General features: G+C 46.5%; 2 protein-coding genes across 3 annotated transcripts in view; both read right to left on the reverse strand.

Moving 5' to 3' along the window:
• Window positions 1-9,313, reverse strand: part of Bin2 (bridging integrator 2) — a 47,305-nt gene extending 37,992 nt beyond the window's left edge. For both annotated transcript variants that reach the window (XM_045152850.1, XM_045152848.1), the window contains exon 1: window positions 9,213-9,313. In XM_045152850.1, the coding sequence (XP_045008785.1) occupies window positions 9,213-9,293 (81 nt within the window). In that variant the 5' untranslated portion in view covers window positions 9,294-9,313. The remainder of the gene's footprint in view (window positions 1-9,212) is intronic.
• A 10,468-nt stretch (window positions 9,314-19,781) lies between these two features.
• Window positions 19,782-22,932, reverse strand: part of Cela1 (chymotrypsin like elastase 1) — a 21,477-nt gene continuing 18,326 nt past the window's right edge. The window contains exons 7-8 of the mRNA XM_045153092.1: window positions 21,139-21,288; window positions 19,782-20,118 (exon numbers count right to left, since the gene is read on the reverse strand). Coding sequence (XP_045009027.1) covers window positions 20,101-20,118; window positions 21,139-21,288 — 168 coding nt within the window. The 3' untranslated portion in view covers window positions 19,782-20,100. The remainder of the gene's footprint in view (window positions 20,119-21,138; window positions 21,289-22,932) is intronic.

The raw sequence follows: 22,932 nt of genomic DNA on the forward strand, positions 1-22,932 counted from the left end.
AGATAAGGGGCTTGCCTGCGAAGCCTAAGGACCCAGGTTCAACCCCCAGGACTCACGTAAGTCAGACGCACAAGATAGTGCATGTGTCTGGAGTTGGTTCACAGTGGTTGGAGACCCTGGCCTGTCCATTCATCCTCTCAATCTCTCTTTCTCTGCCTCCTTCTCTCAAATAAATAAGTAAAATTATTTTTAAGAAAAGATAGTATTTCTTGGTTGGACATGGTGGTTTTGATCCCAGCACTGGGAAGGCAGAGGTAGGAGGATCTCTGGGAGTTTGAGGCCAGCCTGGCACTATACAGTGAGTGCCAGGTTAGTCTGGGCTAGAGTGAGACCTTACCTTGAAAAAAAGAAACAAACAACAAAAAAGATAATATTTCTTGCTATGTGTGGTGGCACATGCTTATAAACCCAGCATCGGGGAGGCAGAAGTAGGAGGATCACTGTGAATTTGAGGCCAACCTGGGACTGCAAAGTGAGTTCCACGTCAGCCTGGGCTAGAGTGAGACCTTTACCTAAGAGAGAGAGAGAGAAGGGGAAAGATATTTCTTTCCTAGAGCTGTTGGTGAGGGATTAAAAGGGACTGTGGGGCTAGAGAGAAGGCTCAGTGGCTAAAGACGCTTGCTAAGCCTGAGACTGCCCGGGTTTGATTCCCCAGTACCCAAGTAAGGCTGGATGCACAAAGTGGGGCAGGTTTCTGGAGTTTGTTTGCATGGCCAGGAGGCCCTGACACAGCCTTACTGTTTTACACTCTCTTTACCTCCCTCTCTGAAATAAAGAAATAAACATTAAAAGAGAGACTGTGCATGTAAATTGTTTTCTCTGGAGCTTCCTGAGGCATCATTACCTATCTACCACCCTTCTGTCAAGTTTTGCACCTTTGCCTAGAAGCCCGGGCAGTTTTTCAGCATTGCAAAGTCTTCCTCTGTGGGTCTCTAGCTCCTCCCCACTTACCACCCCTCCCTGAAGGTACAGACTGCATCCTCCCTCCCCACCCCAAGAAAAACATGGTTCTCTACCAGAAAGTTGCAAAACCACCTTGTTTAGAGGTGAGAACTTCCTTTCTGCTACTCCACCCTTCTTTTGCCCGGGGCTTGGTTCTTCTTAGGTGGAAGAGGCAGACCCGGAGTCAGCACAAGAGAATGACTGGGGCAGGGTAATTGCTCCTGCTCCTGAAAGGCTCAAGGCTTCAAGGAGAGTGAGCCTATGGGAGGAGGGAACCTTCCAGTCTTCAACTCTAAAAGGGACTATGAAAACATCGGCAATAGGCCTCTGTGTGGGCCACCTGTGTTCTTCCTCAGGGACAGACCTTGAGGACAGACAGAAAGTAGGTGGTTCAGATGTGGACCAGATGTTTTAAATTCTTGTTCGGTTTTTCGAGGTGGAGCCTCACTCTAGCCCAGACTGACTTGGAACTCACAGGCTGACCTCCAACTCACTGAGATCCTCTTACCTCCGCCTCCCAAGTGTTGGGATTAGTGGCTCTCTTTTTTTCTTTTTCTTTAATATTTTTTGTTCATTTTTATTTATTTATTTGAGAGTGGCAGAGAGAGACAGATAGAGAGAGAATGGGCGCGCCAGGGCTTCCAGCCACTGCAAACGAACTCCAGACGCGTGCGCCCCCTTGTGCATCTGGCTAACGTGGGTCCTGGGGAATCGAGCCTCGAACCGGGGTCCTTAGGCTTCACAGGCGAGTGCTTAACCGCTAAGCCATCTCTCCAGCCCTCTTTTTTTTTTTTTTTTTTTTCCTTTTTAAAGGCAGGATCTCACTTTAGCCCATGCTGATGTGGAACTCATCCTATAGTCTAGGCTGGCCTTGAACTCACAGCAGTCTTCTACTTCAGCCCCCTGGGTGCTGGGGTTAAAGGTGCGCACCACCATGCCTGCTCTCCAGTGCTCATCACTGACCCGTTCTAACGCTTCTAGATTGTGAATCTCTGCCTACGTGTTTGGTGGCTACAATACCTCACCATGAGCCCTTAAACAATTATTATATTTCAGTGAATTCTATCAGTTGAGGTGACTTGAATGGGGCCTGAATATTCAATGACATTGGGCAGTGTTGTCTATTTTTTTTCCTTAGGCATAGTAACTTTATTGTGGCTATGTAAGAAATCTTTCAGTTAGATACTAAGGTAGGCTTTCTCTAATATTCCTAAATGTACTTTTTATTTTTTTAAATTTTTTATATTTTTGTTTCTTCGAGGTAGAGTCTCACTCTAGCCCAGGCTGACCTGGAATTCACTATGTAGTCTCAGGGTGGCCTCGAACTCACAGTGATCCTCCTACCTCTGCCTCCCGAGTGCTGGGATTAAAGGCATGCGCCACCACACCCGGCTCAACATACTTTTTTTAAAAAAAAAATTATTTTCGAGGTAGGGTCTCACTTTAGAAAAGGCTGACTTACAATTCATTATGTATTCTCAGGTGGCCTCAAACTCACGGCAATCCTACCTTTGCGTCCCGAGTTCTGGGATTAAAGGCAGGTGCCACTACATCTGGCCTCAATGTACTTTTTTTTTTTTTTAAGGAGAGAAAGAGGGAGAGAGAGAATGGGTGCACAGGGCCTCCAGCCACTGCAAACAAACCCCAGATGCATCCTTGTGCATCTGGCTAATGTGGATCCTGGAGAATTGAACCAGGATCCTTTGGCTTTGCAGGCAGACACCTTAACTGCTAAACCATTTCTCCAGCTCTCAATGTACTTTTAAAAAAAGATTTTCTTTTTATTTATATGAGATAGAAAGAAAGGGCATGACAGGGCCTCTAGCCACTGCATATGAACTCCAGATGCATGCACCACCATGTGTATCTGGGTTACATAGGATCTGGAGAATCGAATCTGGATCCTTAGGCTTTGCAGGCAAGAACCTTAACTGCTAAGTCATCTCTCCAGTCACTTTTTTCAAGGTAGAGTCTCGCTCTAGCCCAGGCTGACCTAGAATTCACAATGTGGTCTCAGAATGGCCTCGAACACACGGCACTCCTCCTACCTCTGCCTCCTGAGTGCTGGGATTAAAGGTGTGTGCCACCATGCCTGGCTCCAGCCCATTTTAAAAAACATATTACTTTTTATTTACTAGAGAGAAAGAATGGGTGCCCTAGGGCCTCCAGCTGGTGCAAATGAACTCCAGATGCATGCACCATTTTGTGCATCTGGCTTACATGGATCCTGGGGAATCAAACTGTGATACTTTGGCTTTGCAGGCAAGTGCCTTAACCACTGAGCAATCTCCCTGGCCCCTCAATGTACTTTCCCCAGGCTTTCCTCCCGCCACCTCTTCCCCGTGCTCTGTTCAGCGGCATTTCTCACTAAGCAGCCTGGAATGCTGCTCACTCTTCCCCACAGAACCTCTCGTCACCCCCAGTTCCCATTTCCAGCTACCGCTGCTGGAAAGCCTCCCTCCCTTCTCCTCAAGCTTTCTGTCTTGAGTTCCTGCAGACGTCTATGTATATCTTAGATCAGCTATTTTTAAACTAAAAAAAAAAAAAAAACCAACCACAAAGAAAAAAAGAAATCTAGATTATAAGCTTCCGGCAGTCTTAATTCCCTCCTGGGTCCAGCCCAGACCCCTAAACAAAATAATCTATTGTAAATATTTGGCAAATTAAACCCTTTGGGATATAAGTTAAATAAATGTCAATAGAAAAAAAAATATATCAATAAAGGAGTGGTTTTAAAAAAAAAATGCCCGTGCTCAGGGGAGATCCAAGATGTCTGCCACAGAGAAATCACAAACAGATGGTGAATGTGGTAATTGGAAATGTGAGGATGTGTAAAAATACACTACAGCCGGCCTGAACCTAGCTGCATGTTGAGTTTGGGTGGGAACTGGAAAATTGAGCAGGAATGTCATCCCTGTTGTGTTTAACAGTCAGCCGACCTTCACTCCCTGCTTGGCAGAGGAAGATGAGCCTGTGTAGAAAGCATTTCCGCTGCTCCTTCTAGAAGGGTCCAGCAGGAAGTGGGGAGGCACAGATGGTAGAGTGGCTTATCAGGAATGTGGCAAAGACAGCAGCCTGAGGTTAGGTTGAGGTTAGGCAGGACACCTGGGTTTCGGTATATACAGCTGCCATTTGCCAATCTCTTTTGAAACTTGTTTCCTTCTTTCTAAACTTGGAACACCAGGGCTGAGCAGTGTGGCTCAATAGTAGAGCCCTTGCTTAGTGTACACCAGGACCTGAATTTAATTTTCAGCACTGAAAAAAAAAAATTGAAAGCAGGGTGTGGTGACACACGCCTTTAATCCCAGCACTCAGGAGGCTGAGGTAGGAGGATCTCTGTGAGTTCAAGCCTTGGCTAGAGTGAGATCCTGCCTAAAAAAAAAAAAAAAAAAAAAGCCAAAAAACAAAAATGAGGATACTATGTTGGCTCCATGCAAGAGATAATGTGTCCTGGTCATTTGATATTTGGCACATTAGCTGTTATGATTATTCAGAAGGTTATGTCTAATGGCTTTCAGAAAATCTGAAAAGTATACCAGGCAATCCTTTATTTTTTATTAGCATACGAAGAATTAGGTTACATTATGTGATTTTTCAAACAAAATTTGTTTTCTGTTTTCTCCTCCCTCTCCTTCCTTCCTTTCTTTTTTTTTTGAGATGCTTTTTTCTTTTTTTTTTTAAAGTAATTTTATTTATTTATTTGCAAGCAGAGACAGAGAGACAATGGGCATGTTAGTACCTCTAGCCACAAATGACCTCCAGATGCATGTGCCGCTTTATGCACTGGCTTTATGGAGGTACTAGGGGAATTAAACTCAGGTTATTAGGCTCTGCAGGGAAATGACTTAACTGCTGAGCCATCCCTCTCGCCCCCTTTCTTCCTAGTCCTCTTTTTTATTTTATTTTTTGGTTTTTCAAGGTAGGGTCCAGGCTGACCTGGAATTAACTATATAGTCTCAGGGTGGCCTCAAACTCATGGTGATCCTCCTACCTCTGCCTCCCCAGTGCTGGGATTAAAGGCGTGCGCAACCACGCCTGGCTATTTTATTTATTTCTTTTTAAAAATTTTTTTATTGTTTATTTATTTATTTGAGAGCAACAGACAGAGAGAGAAAGAGGCAAACAGAGAGAGAGAATGGGCGCGCCAGGGCCTCCAGCCACTGCAAACGAACTCCAGATGTGTAGCGCCCCCTTGTGCATCTGGCTAATGTGGGACCTGGGTAGTTGAGCCTCGAACCGGGGTCCTTAGGCTTCACAGGCAAGCGCTTAACCGCTAAGCCATCTCTCCAGCCCCTATTTTATTTATTTCTTTATGAGGGAGAGCAAGAGAGAGAAGTTGTGCACCAGGGCCTCTAGCGACTACAAAAGAACTCCAGATGCCTGCGCCACCTTGTGCATATCTGTGATCTTACACATGCGCCACCTTGTGCGTCTGGCTTAGGTGGGATCTTGGGAGTGGATCCTGGGTCCTGAGGCTTTGCAGGCAAGTGCCTTAACAACTAAGCCCTCTCTCCAGCCCCTCCTGTCACTTTTGATCGTCACTTTCTCTTGTCCTCAATAACTTCCCAAGACTTAGAGCTCTGTCTAGGCTGACAAAGCTAAGTCAGGCCCCACCCCAGGCCATTTCTCTTTTACTCAGGCAACACCTCTAGGTGCTACTTCAAGTTCAATGCCTGTCCCTCTATCTGCAAGCGGTTTAGAATATCTTTAAAAAAATGGTCAGGGGGGTGGGGCTGGAGAGACGGCTTAAGCAGTTAAGGCGCTTACCTGGAAAGCCTAAGGACCCAGGTTCAATTCCCCAGCACCCACATAAGCCAGATGCACAAGGTGGCATATGAATCTGGAATTCATTTGCAGTACCTGGAGGCTCTGGTGCACCCATTCTCTCTCTCTCTCTCTCTCTGCCTCTTCCTCTCTCAAATAAATGAATAAAATATTAAAAAAAAATTTTTTTTTTGATTGGAGACAGGGCACCTTTATGTAGCTAGCCTATGTTAGCCTTGAACTCCAATCTCAGTCTTAAGAGTATCTTGTTTTCTGTATGAACATGGATGAGAATACCTCAGGGGCAGAAGAGTTTCTTTTCTCTTTCCCTGCCTGTCAGGGTCCAGGGCAGGAAGAACAGAGTGCTACCTGTGTGGCTGGTTGTTGCCTTGGGAAATATTCGATTCTGAGGTTCAAGGAGTGCCCTCCTGGTTTGAACTTGGCCTTCCCAGATTAAGTTTCATAAAAAACATCAACCCTCTCATTTCACAGGTGTAAGATCAGAAGCCCAGAGCAGTGCATTATGTACCTAAGGTTTTAGAGTACAGACACCCTTTTAAGTACACTATTGACAACATCCAGATGAAGATAGAGGGTGAAAGATCAAGTCAGTTGAGCCGGGCGTGGTGGCGCACACCTTTAAAATCCCAGCACTTGGGCTGGAGAGATGGCTTAGTGGTTAAGCGCTTGCCTGTGAAGCCTAAGGACCCCGGTTCGAGGCTCGGTTCCTCAGGTCCCACGTTAGCCATATGCACAAGGGGGCGCACGCGTCTGGAGTTCGTTTGCAGAGGCTGGAAGCCCTGGCGCGCCCATTCTCTCTCTCTCCCTCTACCTGTCTTTCTCTCTGTGTCTGTCGCTCTCAAATAAATAAATAAATAAATAATTAAAAAAAAAATCCCAGCACTCGGGAGGCGGAGGTGGGAGGATCGCTGTGAGTTCGAGGCCACCCTGAGACTCCATAGTGAATTCCAGGTCAGCCTGGGCTAGAGTGAGACACATAGAAAAATATATATATTTGTGAGATGTTGGGTGGTTTGGTTTTTATCTTTTGGAGGTTTCACTGGTTTTTCAACCACAGTGCAGTTCCCTGTTCCCCCAAACTTCCTTGCTAAACTTTCCCATAGGCACGACTGTCAGGTTTATCAGGTTCCTAGCTAGACAGCCTGCAGAGAGGCTGAAGTAATTGTCAAGGTGCAGCTTAGTAAGTGAAATAACAGTCTGGCCACATAGTCTTTCTTTTGCCTCCTGTCTGCCACATGGCCTCAAAAAATCGAAAAAGTACCTGTTATCCCCTCCCCAATTTTGGGTCTTCCATCTTCAAATAAACTATTTTTGCTTGGAAAAAAAAAAAATCAAAAAAGTATGTAGAAACCCTCCCTTCCACTGAAGCCTCTTAAAGTCGGCAGCTGTACTACGTTTCACCGGTTTTCCATGGATAATCTCACTTGGGAGCTGCCCTTAATCTTTCCCAAAGGCCCAGCCAGGGCACCTCCTTTAGACCAACATAACTCGTTCTATTGTTAAGCATATGTCATTTGTTTAAATGTTCTGAAAACTATGAACCTTTAGAAAACCGATAGTGGATCTGAATTCCTTTTTGTATCTCCCTCACCACTTTCTCTTCTGACTCATGCCTCTTCTCACCCTATTTTATCTACTAGGCGTTGGTAGGTGGAGGCTGGAAGCAAAGAAAACACTCTGGCAGGTAAAAACAAAATGTCATTTAACAAATTTGAGAAAGGGCTAGGAACATAGCTCAGTGGATAGAGTGTTTGTCTAATACACATGCAGTCGGGCGTGGTGGCGCACGCCTTTAATCCCAGCACTCGGGAGGCAGAGGTAGGAGGATCGCGGTGAGTTCAAGGCCACCCTGAGACAACATAGTGAATTCCAGGTCAGCCTGGGCTACAATGAGACCCTACCTCAAAAAATCCCCCCCCCCCAAAAAAAAAAGAACAAGTAATACACACGAAGCTCTGTATGCTCTGTATTGTATTACCAATGCCACATAAAACCAAATGTGGTGATGCATTACCACAGTACTTAGGAGGTTCAGACATTCAAACTCAAAGTTTGATTCCCCGTACCGCATAAAGCCAGATACACAAAGTGGTACATGCATCTGGAGTCCATTTGCAGCAGCTGGAGGTCCTGGTGCACCCATTTTTTCTGTCTGTCTGTCTCTCTCTTTCTGTCTCTCCTTGAAAATAAAAAAATAAAAATCTAAAGAAAACAAAAGCAGGGGTGGGAGACTGTTTAGTGGTTAAGGCACTTGCCTGCAAAGCCAAAGGACCCAGGTTCGATTCCCCAGGACTCATGTAAGCCAGATGCACAAGGTGGCACATGCATCTGGAGTTTGTTTGCAGTGGCTGAAGGCCCTGGCATGCCTATTCTTTCTCTCTGCCTCTGTATATCTATCTTTCAAATAAATAAATAATATATATTTGGGCCGGGTGTGGTGGCGCATGCCTTTAATCCCAGTACTTGGGAGGCGGAGGTAGGATGATCACTGTGAACTAAATAAATTAAGTGAATTCCAGGTCAGCCTGGGCTAGAGTGAGACCTTACCTCAAAAAATAAATAAATAAATAAATAAAACTATATATATATCTATAGAACAAAAATAAAAATAGAAAACAAAAGAAGTATGCAGAAATATAACCACGGTCACTCACGTCTATAATCCCAACTCTTAGGAGGCTGAGGCGGGGGGATCACCTTGTTTGAGACCAATCTGTTTCAGAGTGAGATGCTCTTAGCAAAGTGTGGAGAGGGTCCATATAATCTAGATGGGTAGGAAAGTTATGGATGGCAGCTTAAGGATACTTAAGCTTAAGAAAGGGTGCGCTGCCATCGTCAAAGCCCACGGGTCTGTACAGGAAGCAGAGGACAGCTATTGCTTATGTCAGCGTTTGGGGGAGGCTTTCTTTCTTTCTTTCTTTTTTTTTTTTTTTTGAGACAGGGTCTCATGTAGCTCAAGGTGGCCTTGAACTGACTTAGCCAAGGATGACTCTGCATTGCTCTTCCTACCTCCACCTCCCAAGGATTGCCATAGCTGTGTGTCCAGCACGCCGAGCTCTACTTTCTGTCACCTAAACAACACTCAGAGGCCAGGCAGGGGCAGGTACAGAGAGAACTGTCTAGAATTATTCCATCCTCAGTGGGCTCCCTACCCAAGCTAAGCAAGCGGTGGTGTTGACATCACAGTGGTCTGTCACTGACTCTGGGGGGAAATTATCCTTCAGTGTCGTCATCTGTGAAACATCACCTTCACTTTATTGCCAGGACAAAACCTGCAACATGGTCGCCCCCTCGCCCCCTGCCCCCATTAGTTCCTTTGCCTTTTCTGGGCCAGCCTAAGAGTTGTGGAAAGTTCACCTGTCGCCTCACTCAGTTGCTTCTCCCTCCTTCAAATCTGCCGGTTTTCATGGACACCCACCCCCCATTTCCCTGGGCAGTGAGCCCCCCTCCTCTCGGCCCAGTCCCCGGGGACCCAGGCTACCCACCTTCTCCTGGGCCCTGCTGAACTTCTTCTGCACCTGCTTGGCGAAGAGGCCCGCGGCACCGCCCGCCTTGCCCTCGGCCATCCTGCCCACTGGCTCCCCAGGGGCGCTGCCCGGCTCTGGGCCCTGTGGTTTCTGGAGGCCCCCGAGAGGAAGTTGGGGCTCCCGGCATGCCTAGCATCCGGCCTGGGGTGGGGGTGGGTGACCTCTGCACCGTGCACGCTCCCCGAGCTGCGGCCTCGCCACGATCACCGCATCGGGACCACCTTGGGCACCCCCCCCCCCCCCCCCGTCCCAGACCGAGTGTGGCATCGAGCCGCAGACCGAGGCCCGTGGGCACTCCGCAGCTGGCATGGAGGCTGAGCTGTTCCGAGGAGGAAGCCGTCTGAGAGACTGGGGTGGGGGGCGACCTTGATGGGTGCTCGCAGTTCAACTTGGAAATACTAGCCCTGAGGTAAGGGTCAGCAGCACCACGGAAGAGGGTCTTCCAATGTGGGACAAGACTCACTGGTACCAGAACTTGAATCAGCCCTGGAAAAGAACTGGAACAAAGCGGTAGAAAGTATTGCTGATGGGCTGGAGGGATGGCTTAGCGGTTAAGGCTCTTGCCTACAAAGCCAAAGGACCCAGGTTTGATTCCCCAGGACCCACGTAAGCCAGATGCACAAGGGGGCTCACACGTCCGGAGTTTGTACGTGCAGGCCAGAGCCCCTTGCCCCCATTCTGTCTCCCTCCCTCTTTTTCTAGCTTTCAAATAAATAAATAAAAATAAGGCATAAAAAGTATTTTAGCTGGGCGTGGTGGCACACGCCTTTCATCCCAGCACTTGGGAGGCAGAGGTAGGAGGATTGCAGTGAGTTCGAGGCCATCCTGAGACTACATAGTGAATTCCAGGTCAGCCTGGAGTAGATAGAGTGAAACTCTACTTCGAAAAACTAAAAAAAAAAAAAAAAAAAAAAAGACTGGAACTGGTAGAGTGGGCAAAATCTACATCTCGGTTTGAAAGGGGGAAAGGACTGAGCTGGAGAAAGAGCTGGGGTCCTTAGAAAAGGTCACCTCATTGCTTAGGAGCCCAGGGAGCTAGCTTTCTTAGTTGAGGCACAGTACACTGCCTGGAAACAGACGGTGAACTGAGACACCTATTGTGCAAATTGGGGTGCGGCTGCTGAGATTACAACTATTGTTTCTCTAGGGGAAAGGGCCTCCAAAAAAGGAACCTTTCCCATTCTGTTTGACAGGGTGGCTGGAAATTAGGATATACCGATGAAGGAGCCATTTAGTCAAGGATATGACAGTGCAGGTGAAATTCCCTCGAAGAAGGAAAGGCTGTCAACATAGACTGACTCCCTGTGGGTGGAAGAAGGCGGCTGGAGGCCTGCCACCCAAGTACCCGCTGCGGTTTCCACTGCTTTCACCCACTTGGACGCTGCGTCGTGAACTGTGGCCAGGCATTGCTGCGGGCTGGGAAGCCAAGGGTGGATGAAATACAGTCCCTGACCTCGATTCGCCTAAGATGTGGAGGAAGGTTGGCGGTCAGATGGTTTTACTGTCATATGGTTAATTCGTTTATAGAGATGAGCACAAAAGCTTCAGACCACAGGGGGTTAGAGCCGGGCTTGGTGGCTCATGCTTTTAATCCTAGCACTCAGGAGGCAGAGGTAGGAGGATCGCTGTGAGTTCGTGGCCACCTTGAACTACATAGTGAATTCCAGGTCAGCCTGAACTACAGTGAGACCCTAACCCGAAAAACCAACAACAAAAAAGGGAAGTTAGGGTTTATTTAGATCTTACCTTTGGTAGCCGGGCATGGTGGCACACGCCTTTAATCCCAGTACTCGGGAGGCAGAGATAAGAAGATCGCCGTGAGTTCGAGGCCAGCCTGAGACTAAACAGTCAATTCTAGGTCAGCTGGGGCTAGAGTGAGACCCTGCTTTGACAAAAGAAAAAGATATTACCTTTGGTAATGGCCTGGGTAGTTAGAGGCAGAATGAAAGAAATGAAGGACCTCCTGTTGGATGGAGAGGAGAGAAAGCCAGAGAATGTCTGCGCTGCTGTGACACTAAGGGCAGGTGGCCGTGACAGCAAGCATGTCCTTATCAGGAGCCTGGTGCCTTTGTAACTCCCAGGATGTCACAGTGACACCAGTGATGAAGAGATTCCTTCTCATTCCCAGGCCTCCACAGCACCCCCACCAATGCACCCAGCCACTCACTACCTCCTATGGGTCTTGCTCTCTCTCTCTCTCTCTCTCTGTTGTTTGAGACACAGTCTCATCTATAGCTCGGACTGACCTGGAACTCATAGCAATCAGCCTGCCTCAGTCCCTCAAGTACTGGGATTACACATGCCTAGCCAAGAAACCCTTAAGTGTTCAGATCTTGTGAACTGGGCTAGAGAGATGGCTCCACAGTTAAGGCACTTGCCTGCAAAGCCTAAAGACCCAGGTTTGATTCCCCAGTGCCCATGTAAAGCCAGATGCACTACATGGCAAATGCTTCTCTGGAGTTCATTTGTAGTGGCGAGAGGCCCTGGAGTGCCCATTTTTTCTATATTTGCCCCCCTTGCTCTCCTCTCAAATAAGAAATAAATAAATTATTTATTTGAAAGGAGAGAAACATAAATAGGGAGAAAGAGAGAAAGAATGGGTGTGCCAGGGCCTTCAGCCACTGCCAACGAACGCCAGGTGCGTGTGCCCCCTTGTGCATCTGGCTAACATGGGTCCTGGGAATAGAACCTGGGTCCTTTGGCTCTGCAGACAAGTGCCTTAACCACTAAGCCATTTCTCCAGCTCTCAATCATTTTTTTATTTATTTATTTTTGTTTATTATTTATTTATTTTACTGCAAATGAACTCCAGATGCATGCAACCCCTTGTGCATCTGGCTAACGTGGGTCCTGGGGAATCGAGCTTCAAACCATGGTCCTTAGGCTTCACAGGCAAGCACTCAACTGCTAAGCCATCTCTCCAGCCCTATTTATTTTTATTTTAAAGAGAGAATTGACACTCCAGGGCTTTAGCCACTAAAATCGAACTCCAGATGCCTGCGCCACCTAGTGAGCACATGTGACCTTACACTTGTCTCACCTTTGTCTGTCTGGCTTATGTGGGATCTAGAGAGTGGAACGTGCGTCCTTAAGTTTCACATGCAAGTGTCTTAACCACTAAGCCATATCTCCAGGCTCTCTCAAATAAATAAATAAAATATTTTTTTTAAATCTTGTGAACTGAAATTAAAAGTCACTAAATCAACAATTTGCCCAGCTTACTCCTTCTCTCACTATCCTGGGCCTGAGGAGAAACACAGGTGTTCTGACTTTGGCCTAGTTGCTTATAGTATCTGCTGTGTCTTAGAGAAGCCTGCCGATGCAGTGGCGAGGCAGGACAGAGAGGGGACATTGTGGGGACAGGGGCAGGAAAAGAAGCCTCAACTGAGTCTGTCGGGGAGTGACAACCTTCAACTTGCTGAGCGTGGTGGCGCATGCCTTTGATCCCAGCACTTGGGAGGCAGAGGTAGGAGGATTGCTGTGAGTTCAAGGTCACCCTGAGACTCCATAGTGAATTCCAGGTCAGCCTGGGCTACAGTGAAACCTTACCTCAAAAAACAAAACAATAGGCATTGCCTGGAGGCTCTGGAACATCCATTCTCCCCCCCCCCTCTCACTGTCTCAAATAAAATTAAATAAATAATTTTTTAAAATTTATTTATGGAGGAGGTGGCTTAGCGGTTAAGCACTTGCCTGTGAAGCCTAAGGACCCTGGTTCAAGGCTTGATTCCCCAGGACCCACGTTAGTCAGATGCACAAGGGGCGCACGTGTCTGGAGTTGGTTTGCAGTGGCTGGAGGTCCTGGTGCGCCCATTCTCAATCTCTGTATATTTGCCTCTTTCTCTCTCTGTGTCACTCTCAAATAAATAAATAAATGAACAACAACAAAAAAAGTAAAAACAAAACAAAACAAAACAATACAAACAAAAAAGGGCTAAAGAGATGGCTTAGTGGTTACGGCACATGTCAAACCCAGGACCCATGTAAAGCCAGATGCACAAGGTGGCACATGTGCCTGGCACATGCAGTGGCTAGAGGCCCTGGTGTGCCCTTTCTCTCTCTCTTCCTCCCTCTCTCTCTTTACTTGCCTCTTTCTTCCTTCCCTCCCTCCCTCCCTCCCTCCTTCCTTCCTTCCTCTCCCTCTCTCAAATAAATAAAAATATCTTAAAGTTACAAAAACAGAAGAAAAACTTGCGCTTACTGATGACCAAAATGTGGCCTTGAGTTGAAGTATATTAGTTCTCCTTCTGTCCCTAAGCCTAAACAACCCACCTTGTAAGACCACCTTACAATACTATTTACAAAATAAAATTCAAAATAAGAAAACTAAGCATCTATATATCTAGACCTATATGGTCTCATGTAGCTCAGACTGGCCTTGAACTCCATATGCAGTGGTAGATGACCTTGAACTCCTGGTCCTGCCTGTGTCTTCACCTCTTAATTGTTGGGATCACAGTGTATATTTCTATGCTCAGTTTTGTTTTTCCCGAGGAAGGGTTTCACTCCAGCCCAGGCTGGCCTGGAATTCACTACGTAGTTTCAGGGTGGCCTCGAACTCAAGGCAGTCCTCCCATCTCTGCCTCCTGAGTGCTGAAAAGGCAAGCACCAACCATGCCTAGCTATGCTCAATTTTATAAGGTGCGGGAGATCTAACCCAGGCTTTTATGAATGCTAAGCAATCACTCAACCAACAGAGAGCCACTCTGAACCCAGCTTATGCATTTTTAATCTTTATTTTTTAAATATTTATTTGTTAGAGTAAATGAACTCCAGACAATGAACTGCAGATGTGTGCGCCACTGTGTGCATCTGGCTTTATGTAAGTATTGAGGAGGCTTTAACAGTTGAACCATCTCCTTAGCCTAAACTTTATTATTATTATTATTATTATTATTATTATTATTATTATTATTATTATTTTGGCTTTTCAAGGTAGGGTATCACTCTAGCCGAGGCTGACCTGGAATTCACTATGTAGTCTCAGGGTGGCCTCCAACTCATGGTGATCCTCCTACCTCTGCCTCCCAAGTGCTGGGATTAAAGGTGTGCACCACTATGCCTGGCTTAATTTTTTTTTGTTATTGTTAATTTTTTTCAAGGTAGGGTTTTGCTCTAGCCCAAGCTAACCTGGAGTTCACTATGGAGTCTCAGGGTGGCCTCCAACTCACAGCAATCCTCCTACCCTGCCTCCTGAGTGCTGGGATTAAAGGTATGTGCCACCACACCTGGCCTTTATTTATTTTTATTTTTCAGGTACTAAGTTAATGTCCCAACATTAAAAAATTTATTATTATTTTAATAGTTTTATTTATTTGCAAGTGGAGAGAGATAGAAAGAAGAGAGACAGAGAATGGGTGCACCAGGTCCTCCAGCCACTGCAGACAAACTCCAGCTGCATGTGGCATTTTGTCCATCTGGCTTTATGTGGGTACTGGGGAGTTGAACTCAGGTTGTTAGGCTTTGTGGGCAAGCACTTTGACTGCTGAGCTACCTCTCCAGCCCAACTTTAGTTTTTAATATTTTATTTATTTATGAAAGAGAGAGAAGGAGAATGGGTGCATCAGAGCCTCCATCTACAGCAACAAACTCCAGATGCATGCACCACCATGTGCGTCTAGCTTATGGGGGTCTCGGGAATCGAACCTTGGTCCTTAGGCTTCTCGGGTAAGTGTATTAACCACTAAGCCACCTCTCTAGCCCCCCCCCCCCGCCCCGCAAATTTTAATTGCTAAACCCGGCTTCATCTTTAAACTTTGAAAATTTTAGGCAATGTAAATTAGAAAGGCACACACACATACACATCTAACTGAGACTTTCTCCCTGTGAAAAACCTGTGACAGCCCCAGCCTGTCCCAAGGAAGAAAGAAAGAAAAAGAAGAAAGGCTTGTACCCACACTTGGGCGTGTATCATCTTTTCTTTCTCTAACCGCCAGCACTTAAATCTTGAACAGGCACTACCCCCTATCTCTACTTAGTAAACTCACTACCTTTGCTTTCCTCTGACTCACGGTGAATTCTTTTCTGTACTTAGTGGAGGTCCCTAAGGGTGGGAACTCCTAGGGCTAATGATGGCCTGTCTCAGCCAGTTTCCCTGCTGTGATGTCTGTTACCTCAGTCCTTGACGTCTGGCCTTTAGTGATTGCTATGAAAAGCTACTTCTCGGGCTGGAGAGATGGCATAGTGGTTAAGCGCTTGCCTGTGAAGCCTAAGGACCCCGGTTCGAGGCTCGATTCTCCAGGACCCACGTTAGCCAGATGCACAAGGGGGCGCACGCGTCTGGAGTTCGTTTGCAGAGGCTGGAGGCCCTGGCATGCCCATTCTCTCTCTCTCCCTCTATCTGTCTTTCTCTCTGTGTTGCTCTCAAATAAATAAACAAAAAAATTTAAAAAAAAATATTAAAAAAAAAAAAAAAGAAAAGCTACTTCTCATCTACCCAGACTTCTTCTTTCAGTTCCCCCTGCGCTTTCTCCTGGGCCACTCTGAAAACGGAGCCCTGGCCAGGACAGAGCAGAGCTATAGGCGTCCCAGTTCTCCGCGGTTTGCAGAACCCTGGATCCGGTTGCCTGTTTCAGTCCCAGCTTTAAAGGGCTGATTCATTCTTAGTTCAGGCCCTAGATTGTTGCCTCTTCCTTTCTGTCCTGCCCCTTCCCCTCAGCCCTTTCCTCTCTTTGTTTAATATCTTCTTTCCTCTGGCCTCTCCTGTCTACTTTGTTACTTCCGTAGTCTGTTGTCATCTGACCTACCTCATGATCCTGTTTTCCAGAGTACCCTAGTTGCCCCTGTCACCCAGGCTGCCTGGGTGTGCTTGTTCTAGTGGGAGACAAAGAAGGTGTGCTCACAGTGTGCGTTGGAGAATTAGGGCAAGTCACTCAAGACATCTTGGCCTGGAGAGATGGCTCAGCAGTTAAAGGCACTTGCTTGCAAAACCTGATGACTTGGGTTCAAATCCCCAATACTCAGGTAAAAGCCAGATGTACAAAGAGTTAAACATCTGGAGTTTGTTTGCAGTGACTACAGGCCCTGGTATGCTCATTCTCTCTTTCTCTCCTTGTAAGTAAATAAAAATATTAAAAAAAAAAAGTCAGCCAGGCATGGTGGTGCACGGCTTTGTTCTCAGCACTTGGAAGGCAGAGGTAGGAAGAATGCTGTGAGTTTGAGGCCAGCCTGGGACTACAGAGTGAGGTTCAGGTCAGCCTGGGCTAGAGAAAGACCCTACCTCAGAAATAACAAACAAGGGCTGGAGAGATGGCTTAGCAGTTAAGGTGTTTGCCTGCAAAGCCAAAGGACTTTGGTTTGATTCCCCAGGATCCACGTTAGCCAGATGCACAAGGGGTGCATGTGTCTGGAGTTTGTCTGCAGGGGCTGGAGGTCCAGGCGTGCCCATTCTCTTTCTCTCTCTCTCCCTCTCTTTCTCTGTCAAATAAATAAATAAACAAAAATAAAATATTAAAAAAATAGCTGGGCATGGTGGCGCATGCTTTTAATCCCAGCACTTGGGAGGCAGAGGTAGGAGGATTGCCCTGGAACTGAGGCCACCCTGATACTACATAGTGAATTCCAGGTCAGCCTGGGCTAGAGTGAGACCTTACCTTGAAAAACCAAAAAAAAATTTTAAAAAATAAAATAAAATAAAAAACAAACAAACAAAAAAGAAGTCTTTAAGGCTGGAGAGATGGTTCATTGGTTAAAGGTGCTTGCTTGCAAAGCCTAATGGCTTGGGTTAGATTTCCCAGTACCCACATAAGGCCAGATGCACAAAGTGGCAGACATGCATATTGAGTTTATTTGCAATAGCAAAAGGTCTTGGTGCACCCATACTCATTTTTCCTCTCCCTTTCCTTCTATGTCTGTCTCTTAAAACTATTTTAAAATTTATTTTTATTGACAACTTCATAATTGTAAACAATATCCCATGGTAATTCCCTCCCTACCCCCACTTTCCCCTTTGAAACTCCATTCTCCATAATATCCTCTCCCCACCTCAATCAGTCTCGCTTTTATTTTGATGTCATGATCTTTTCTTCCTATTATGATGGTCTTATGTAGATAGTGTCAGGCACTGTGAGGTCATGGATATCCAGGCCATTTTGTGTCTGGAGGAGCACGTTGTAAGGAGTCCTACCCTTCCTTTGACTGTTACATTCTTCCTGCCACCTCTTCTCCAATGGACCCTGAACCTTGGAGGTGTGATAGAGATGTTTCAGTGCTGAGCACTCCTCTGTCACTTCTTCTCAGCACCAAGGTGCCTTCTGAGTAATCCCAGAGGTCACCACCATCTGAAAAGGGAGGCTTCTCTAACCAAAAGTGAGAGTACCATTAATATATGGGTATGAATTGGGCATGGTAGTGCACGCCTTCAATCCCAGCACTCGGGAGGCAGAGGTAGGAGGATCACTGTGAGTTTGAGGCCACCCTGAGACTACATAGTGAATTCTAGTTCAGGCTGGGCTAAAGTGAGACTCTACCTCAAAAAAAAAAAAAATAAAACAAAACAAAAAAACATATATGAGTATGAACATTAAGAGAAGTGCTTACTGGGCAGTTTGATGAGCATAGTTTATACATTTATCCAGACACCAGCAGATGTTACACCCCTAGGGCTCATGACTACCCTTGTTTTAGGTTGTCAGTATCAGGGATGTATTTCCTCCCATGGAGCAGGCCTCCAGTCCAAGTAGAGAGCAGTTGGTTTCTCCCATAACAGATGTGCCACTATTGCACCCATTGGTTCATTTGGCCTGGCTGGCCAAATTTAAGGCTTGCAGTGTCCACTGTTGAGTATCTCCACTGGTGGTTTTTCTCTCTCTCATTGAACTGCATGCAGCTTTCTGTCAGCTGGTCTAAAATGCAGGAGGTTTTCAGCTCAGTTCCAGCAGGATTTCTCAGTGACTTTACAGCCCAAGTATGTGGAGTCCTCAGCAATAGGGTCTTACCATCTATTCCTGGTAGGAAACCAAGGGCCTCGGCACTGGTCTGTAATGTTTTGGGGGCATTGGGGACCTCCCTGGCCAGCAACTCACTGGAAGGTATCCCATCCCTGGCATTGAAAGTTTCTAGTAAGAATCTATGGCTTCTGAGTGTTTCATTGTAACTTTTCATAAGACTTATTTATATCCTCTTAGATTTTGACTAGCCCTCCCTCCACCTTTATTCAATCTCTTCCCCTGAACTCACTTGGGCCTTTGTACCCCCATTAATCTATTATTCTACTTATACATATACAATACCATCCTATTAAATCCCCCCTCCCTCCTTTTCTATTCCCTTTGTATCTCCTTTCTAGCTTACTGGCCTCTGCAACTCAGTTTTGTTTCTACTCACATAGAAGTCCAATCATCTGTAGCTAGGATCCACATATGAGAGAGAACATGTGATGTTTGGCTTTCTGGGCCTGAGTTACCTCACTAAGGATAATCCTTTCCAGATCCACCCATTTTCCTGAATCCATATTCCTTCATAACTTCAGTTTTCTTTACCACTGTCAGAACTTTTAAATTATTTATTTATTTATTAGACAGAGAGGGTGGAGAGAGAGAGAGAAAGAATGGATGCACCAGGGCCTCTAGCCACTGCAAACAAACTCCAGATGCATGCACCACCTTGTGCATCTGGCTTACGTGGGTTCTGGGGAGTTGAACCTGGGTCCTTAGCCTTCATAGGCAAGGGCCTTAAACACTAGGCAATCTTTCCAGCCCTCAAAATATTTTTTTTAAAAAAGAAGTCAGCCGGGCATGGTGGTACATGCCTTTAATCCCAGCACTCAGGAGGCAGAGGTAGGAGGATTGCCATGAGTTCAAGGCCACCCTGAGACTACAGAGTGAATTTCAGGTCAGCCTGAGCTAGACACCCTACCTTGGAAAACCAAAGGGAAAAAAAAAAGAGTCTTGGACTGAAGAGATGGCTTAGCAATTAAGGTGTTTACCTATGAAGCCAAAGGACCCAGGTTCAATTCCCCAGAACCCACATAAACCAGATGCACAAGGTGGAGCATGTGTCTGGAGTTCATTTGCAGCTGCTGGAGGCCTGGACACATTCATATTCACTCTCTCTCTCTCTTCTCTCATAAATAAATAAATAAAGTCCTGGGCAGGAGAGATGGCTTAGCCATTTAAGGCATTTGCCTGCAAAGCCAAAGGACCCAGGTTCAATTCTCCAGGACCCACATACACCAGATGCTGAAGGTGGTGCAAGCACCTGCAGTTCTTTTACGGTGGCTGAAGGCCCTAGTGTGTGCCCGTTCTGTCTCTCTCTCTCTCTCAAACAAATAAAATTAAGTTTTAAAAAAGGAAGTCTTTAAAACACTGTGCCATTGAATACAGCAACTGTGCACATGAAGGGGGACAGGAAAGGTCAACAGGTTCTGAACTATTACAAAACGTAAAACCACTCCGCCCGGGCTTAGTCTGCGCACTGGTAGAGATTGCAGCAAAGGGAATGACCAGCCCACAGATACGGTGAAGTTAACTCAGGTCCTAAAACTTCACTTCCTCCACCTGGTTTAATTATAAATACAGACACACAATATGATCATGAACCTTCAGTTTTATTTGCCCTTTGTATCTAGTTCAATAATGTCTTAGAATCCAGTCCCCTCCCCCTGCGTGCTGGAGACCCAGCTCGGGACGTCTTGTAATTTAGACAAGCCCTCGACCACCGAGATACACGCCAGGGGTCCCCTTCCCCCCGCCCCATCCCCTACTGCCGTGGTGGGGTTGGAACCTAGGCTCTTGTACATGCTAGGCAAGTGAGCTACACCCCAGCCATGTTTTTTTCTTTGTTGACCTCAAGCTCTATTGCAGATCCAAGAACCATCTTGGGGAAGCCACTGGACTCAGGAAAATGTTCAGTTGGAGGCAATGACCTGAAGGAAAACAGTTATGTCCATGGTCAGAAACTTGTGTCCGCTTTTTCCCCCACTAGTCAAGTCCGACTGGGTTCTGGGTCTGTGGGGAAGGAGGAGGAAGTAGATCTCAAGGACATCAGGACATCTCAGTGCTATAAGCACACAGTTGAGACGCAGAGACAGACAGAGCTTGAAGCGGCTGTGAGCCATGACTCACGGAACGAGGCCCCAGAATGCGTCTGACGACTGGAAGATTCAGTGAGCTGTTGGGTGAGTGAGTGTTGTAGGGTTCTACTACTGGGCTAGGGTAGGCAGAGTCCTGCCTGTGTCTCAAGCATAGTTTAAAGTGGTAAGACTCCCCCCGCACCAAAGTCAAAGCTTGGGCTGGGGAGATGGCTTGGCAGTCAAAGGCACTTGCTTGCAAAGCCTGCTGGTCTGGGTTTGATTCCCAGTACCCATGGAAAACCAGATGCACAAAGTGATACATGCATCTGGAGTAAGTTTGCAGTGGCAGGAGGCCTTCATGTGTGCGTACACTCTTTCTCTCAAATAAATACTTATTTTTTTAAAAAAAGTCAGAGCTCACTGGCTGTGGTGTCCCAGAACTTGGGAGGCCGGGGCAGGAGGTTCGCTGTGAGTTCCAGGCCAGTCTGAGACTACATAGTGAATTCCAGCTCAGCCTGGGCTAGAGTGAGACCCTACCTCCAAAAACCAAAAAAAAAGTCAAACTCTGAAAAAGCGCTGTGGGGAAGGAGCGTACTCAGGACTCAGGAGCACGCAGACCTTCCTAAAGCTATTTTTCCTTGACTTTGCCTTAGGATGGCAGTGGCCTATGCCTCGTTCAGCTCTGCTCTTTTGGGGACCTTAGCCTGAGCAGTGAGCCGCATGGGGAGGTGTGCTCAGGGCGCATGTGAAACACACATGAATGGATTGAGTTGGGAGGAGGATGGTTTCCCCAGTCCAACTCTTCCTCCCTCACCTGGCCAGTGCCTGGATCTCCAGGGGACCCAATTTGAACCTGTCATTCGTGGGACTCACGTTGTTCATCCAGGAGATGTAGGCAGACACCCGAGTGAACACGGTGGGCTTCCTAGAGACATTGCAGCCCAGGGACGACACAAAGCTGGTCACTCCGTGGACAGAATACTGGCCGTTCACCAAGCAGTGGAGGGGACCCCCAGAATCACCCTGCAGGGGAGAAAGGCATCATCCTAAAGCATACTCCCACCCCCACTGGCAAAACCCTGAACATTTAAAAAAATTCTTTTTTGGTTTATTTTTATTTATTTATTTGAGAGCGACAGAGAAAGAGGGAGAGAGAGAGAGAGAAAGAGAGAGAAATGGGTGCACCAGGGCTTCCAGCCACTGTAGATGAATTCCAGATGCATGCGCCCCCTTGTGCATCTGGCTAATGTGGGTCTTGGGGAATCAAGCCTCGAACCGGGGTCCTTAGGCTTCACAGGCAAGCACTTAACTGCTAAGCCATCTCTCCAGCTCAAAACCCTGAACATTTTTGAAGCTCTGATTCGAATCTCTATTTCTTTCACGTCCCCATGATTGATCGAGGTGAATTTCTTCTTTTTTTTAAAAAAAAAAATTTTGTTCATTTTTTTATTTGAGAGCAAGAGGCAGATAGAGAAAGGGAGATTGGGCGTGCCAGGGCTTCCAGCCATTGAAAACGAACTCCAGACCCGTGCACCCCCTTGTGCATCTGGCTTACGTGGGTCCTGGGTAATCGAGTGTCAAACCAGGGTCCTTAGGCTTCACAGGCAAGCGCTTAACTGCTAAGCCATCTCTGTGAGCTTCTTGAGTCAAGATCTTTGAATTGCTGATGGCTTTCCTCTCCACAATGCTAGCTTTTTTGATCATGTGGCTTTTTGTGTCTATTAATTGAATCCAGGGCTTCGCTGATACTGAGCTAGAGCCTTTAGTCTAAGCGTAAGCTAATTTTTTGTTTTTGTTTTTCAAGGTAGGGTCGCACTCTAGCCCAGGCTGACCTGGAATTCACTATGTATTCTCAGGGTGGCCTTGAACTCACAATGATCTTCCAACCTCTGCCTCCCTAGTGCTGGGATTAAAGGCATGTGCACCATGCCCGGCTCTAAGGGGAAACTATTTTTACTTTTTAATATTTTGGTTTTTCAAGGTACGAGTTCACTCTATCCCAGGCTGGCCTGGAATTCACTATGTAATATTTTTAATATTTATTTATTGATTGATTGATTTGCAAACAGAGAGAGAGAGAGAGAGAGACAGACAGACAGACAGACAGACAGGTAGAGAACAGGTGGGCCAGAGCCCCAGATGCTGAAAATGAATTCCAGATGCACTCACCACTTTGTGCATCTGGCTTTACATGGGAACTGAAGAACTGAACACCAGTTGGTAGGCTTTGTAGGCAAGCACCTTTACTGCTGAGCCATCTTTCCAGTCCTATTTTTATTTTTTATTTGCAAGTGGACAGAGATAGAAGTGAGATAGCGAGAATGGGTGTGCCAGGGCTTCCAGACACTGCAAACTTCAGATGCATGCGCCACTTTGTGCATCTCTTTAAAAAAGGTGTTTTATTTTTATGTATTTGAAAGAAAAGGGGCAAAGAGAGAGAGAGAGAGAGAGAGACAGAGAGAGAAAGAGAGGGAGGGAGAGGAGAGAATGGGCACGCCAGGACTTCCAGCCACTGCAAACGAACTCCAGATGCATGCACCACCTTATGTATCTGGCTTATGTGGGTCCTGGGGAATCAAACCAAGGTCCTTTGGCTTTGCAGGCAAGTGCCTTAACTGCTAAGCCATCTCTTCAGCCCTCCATAAACTTTTTTTATGAAGAAGTTTT

Source organism: Jaculus jaculus, chromosome 6 (assembly GCF_020740685.1).
Source record: "Jaculus jaculus isolate mJacJac1 chromosome 6, mJacJac1.mat.Y.cur, whole genome shotgun sequence".
Lineage (NCBI taxonomy): Eukaryota > Metazoa > Chordata > Mammalia > Rodentia > Dipodidae > Jaculus > Jaculus jaculus.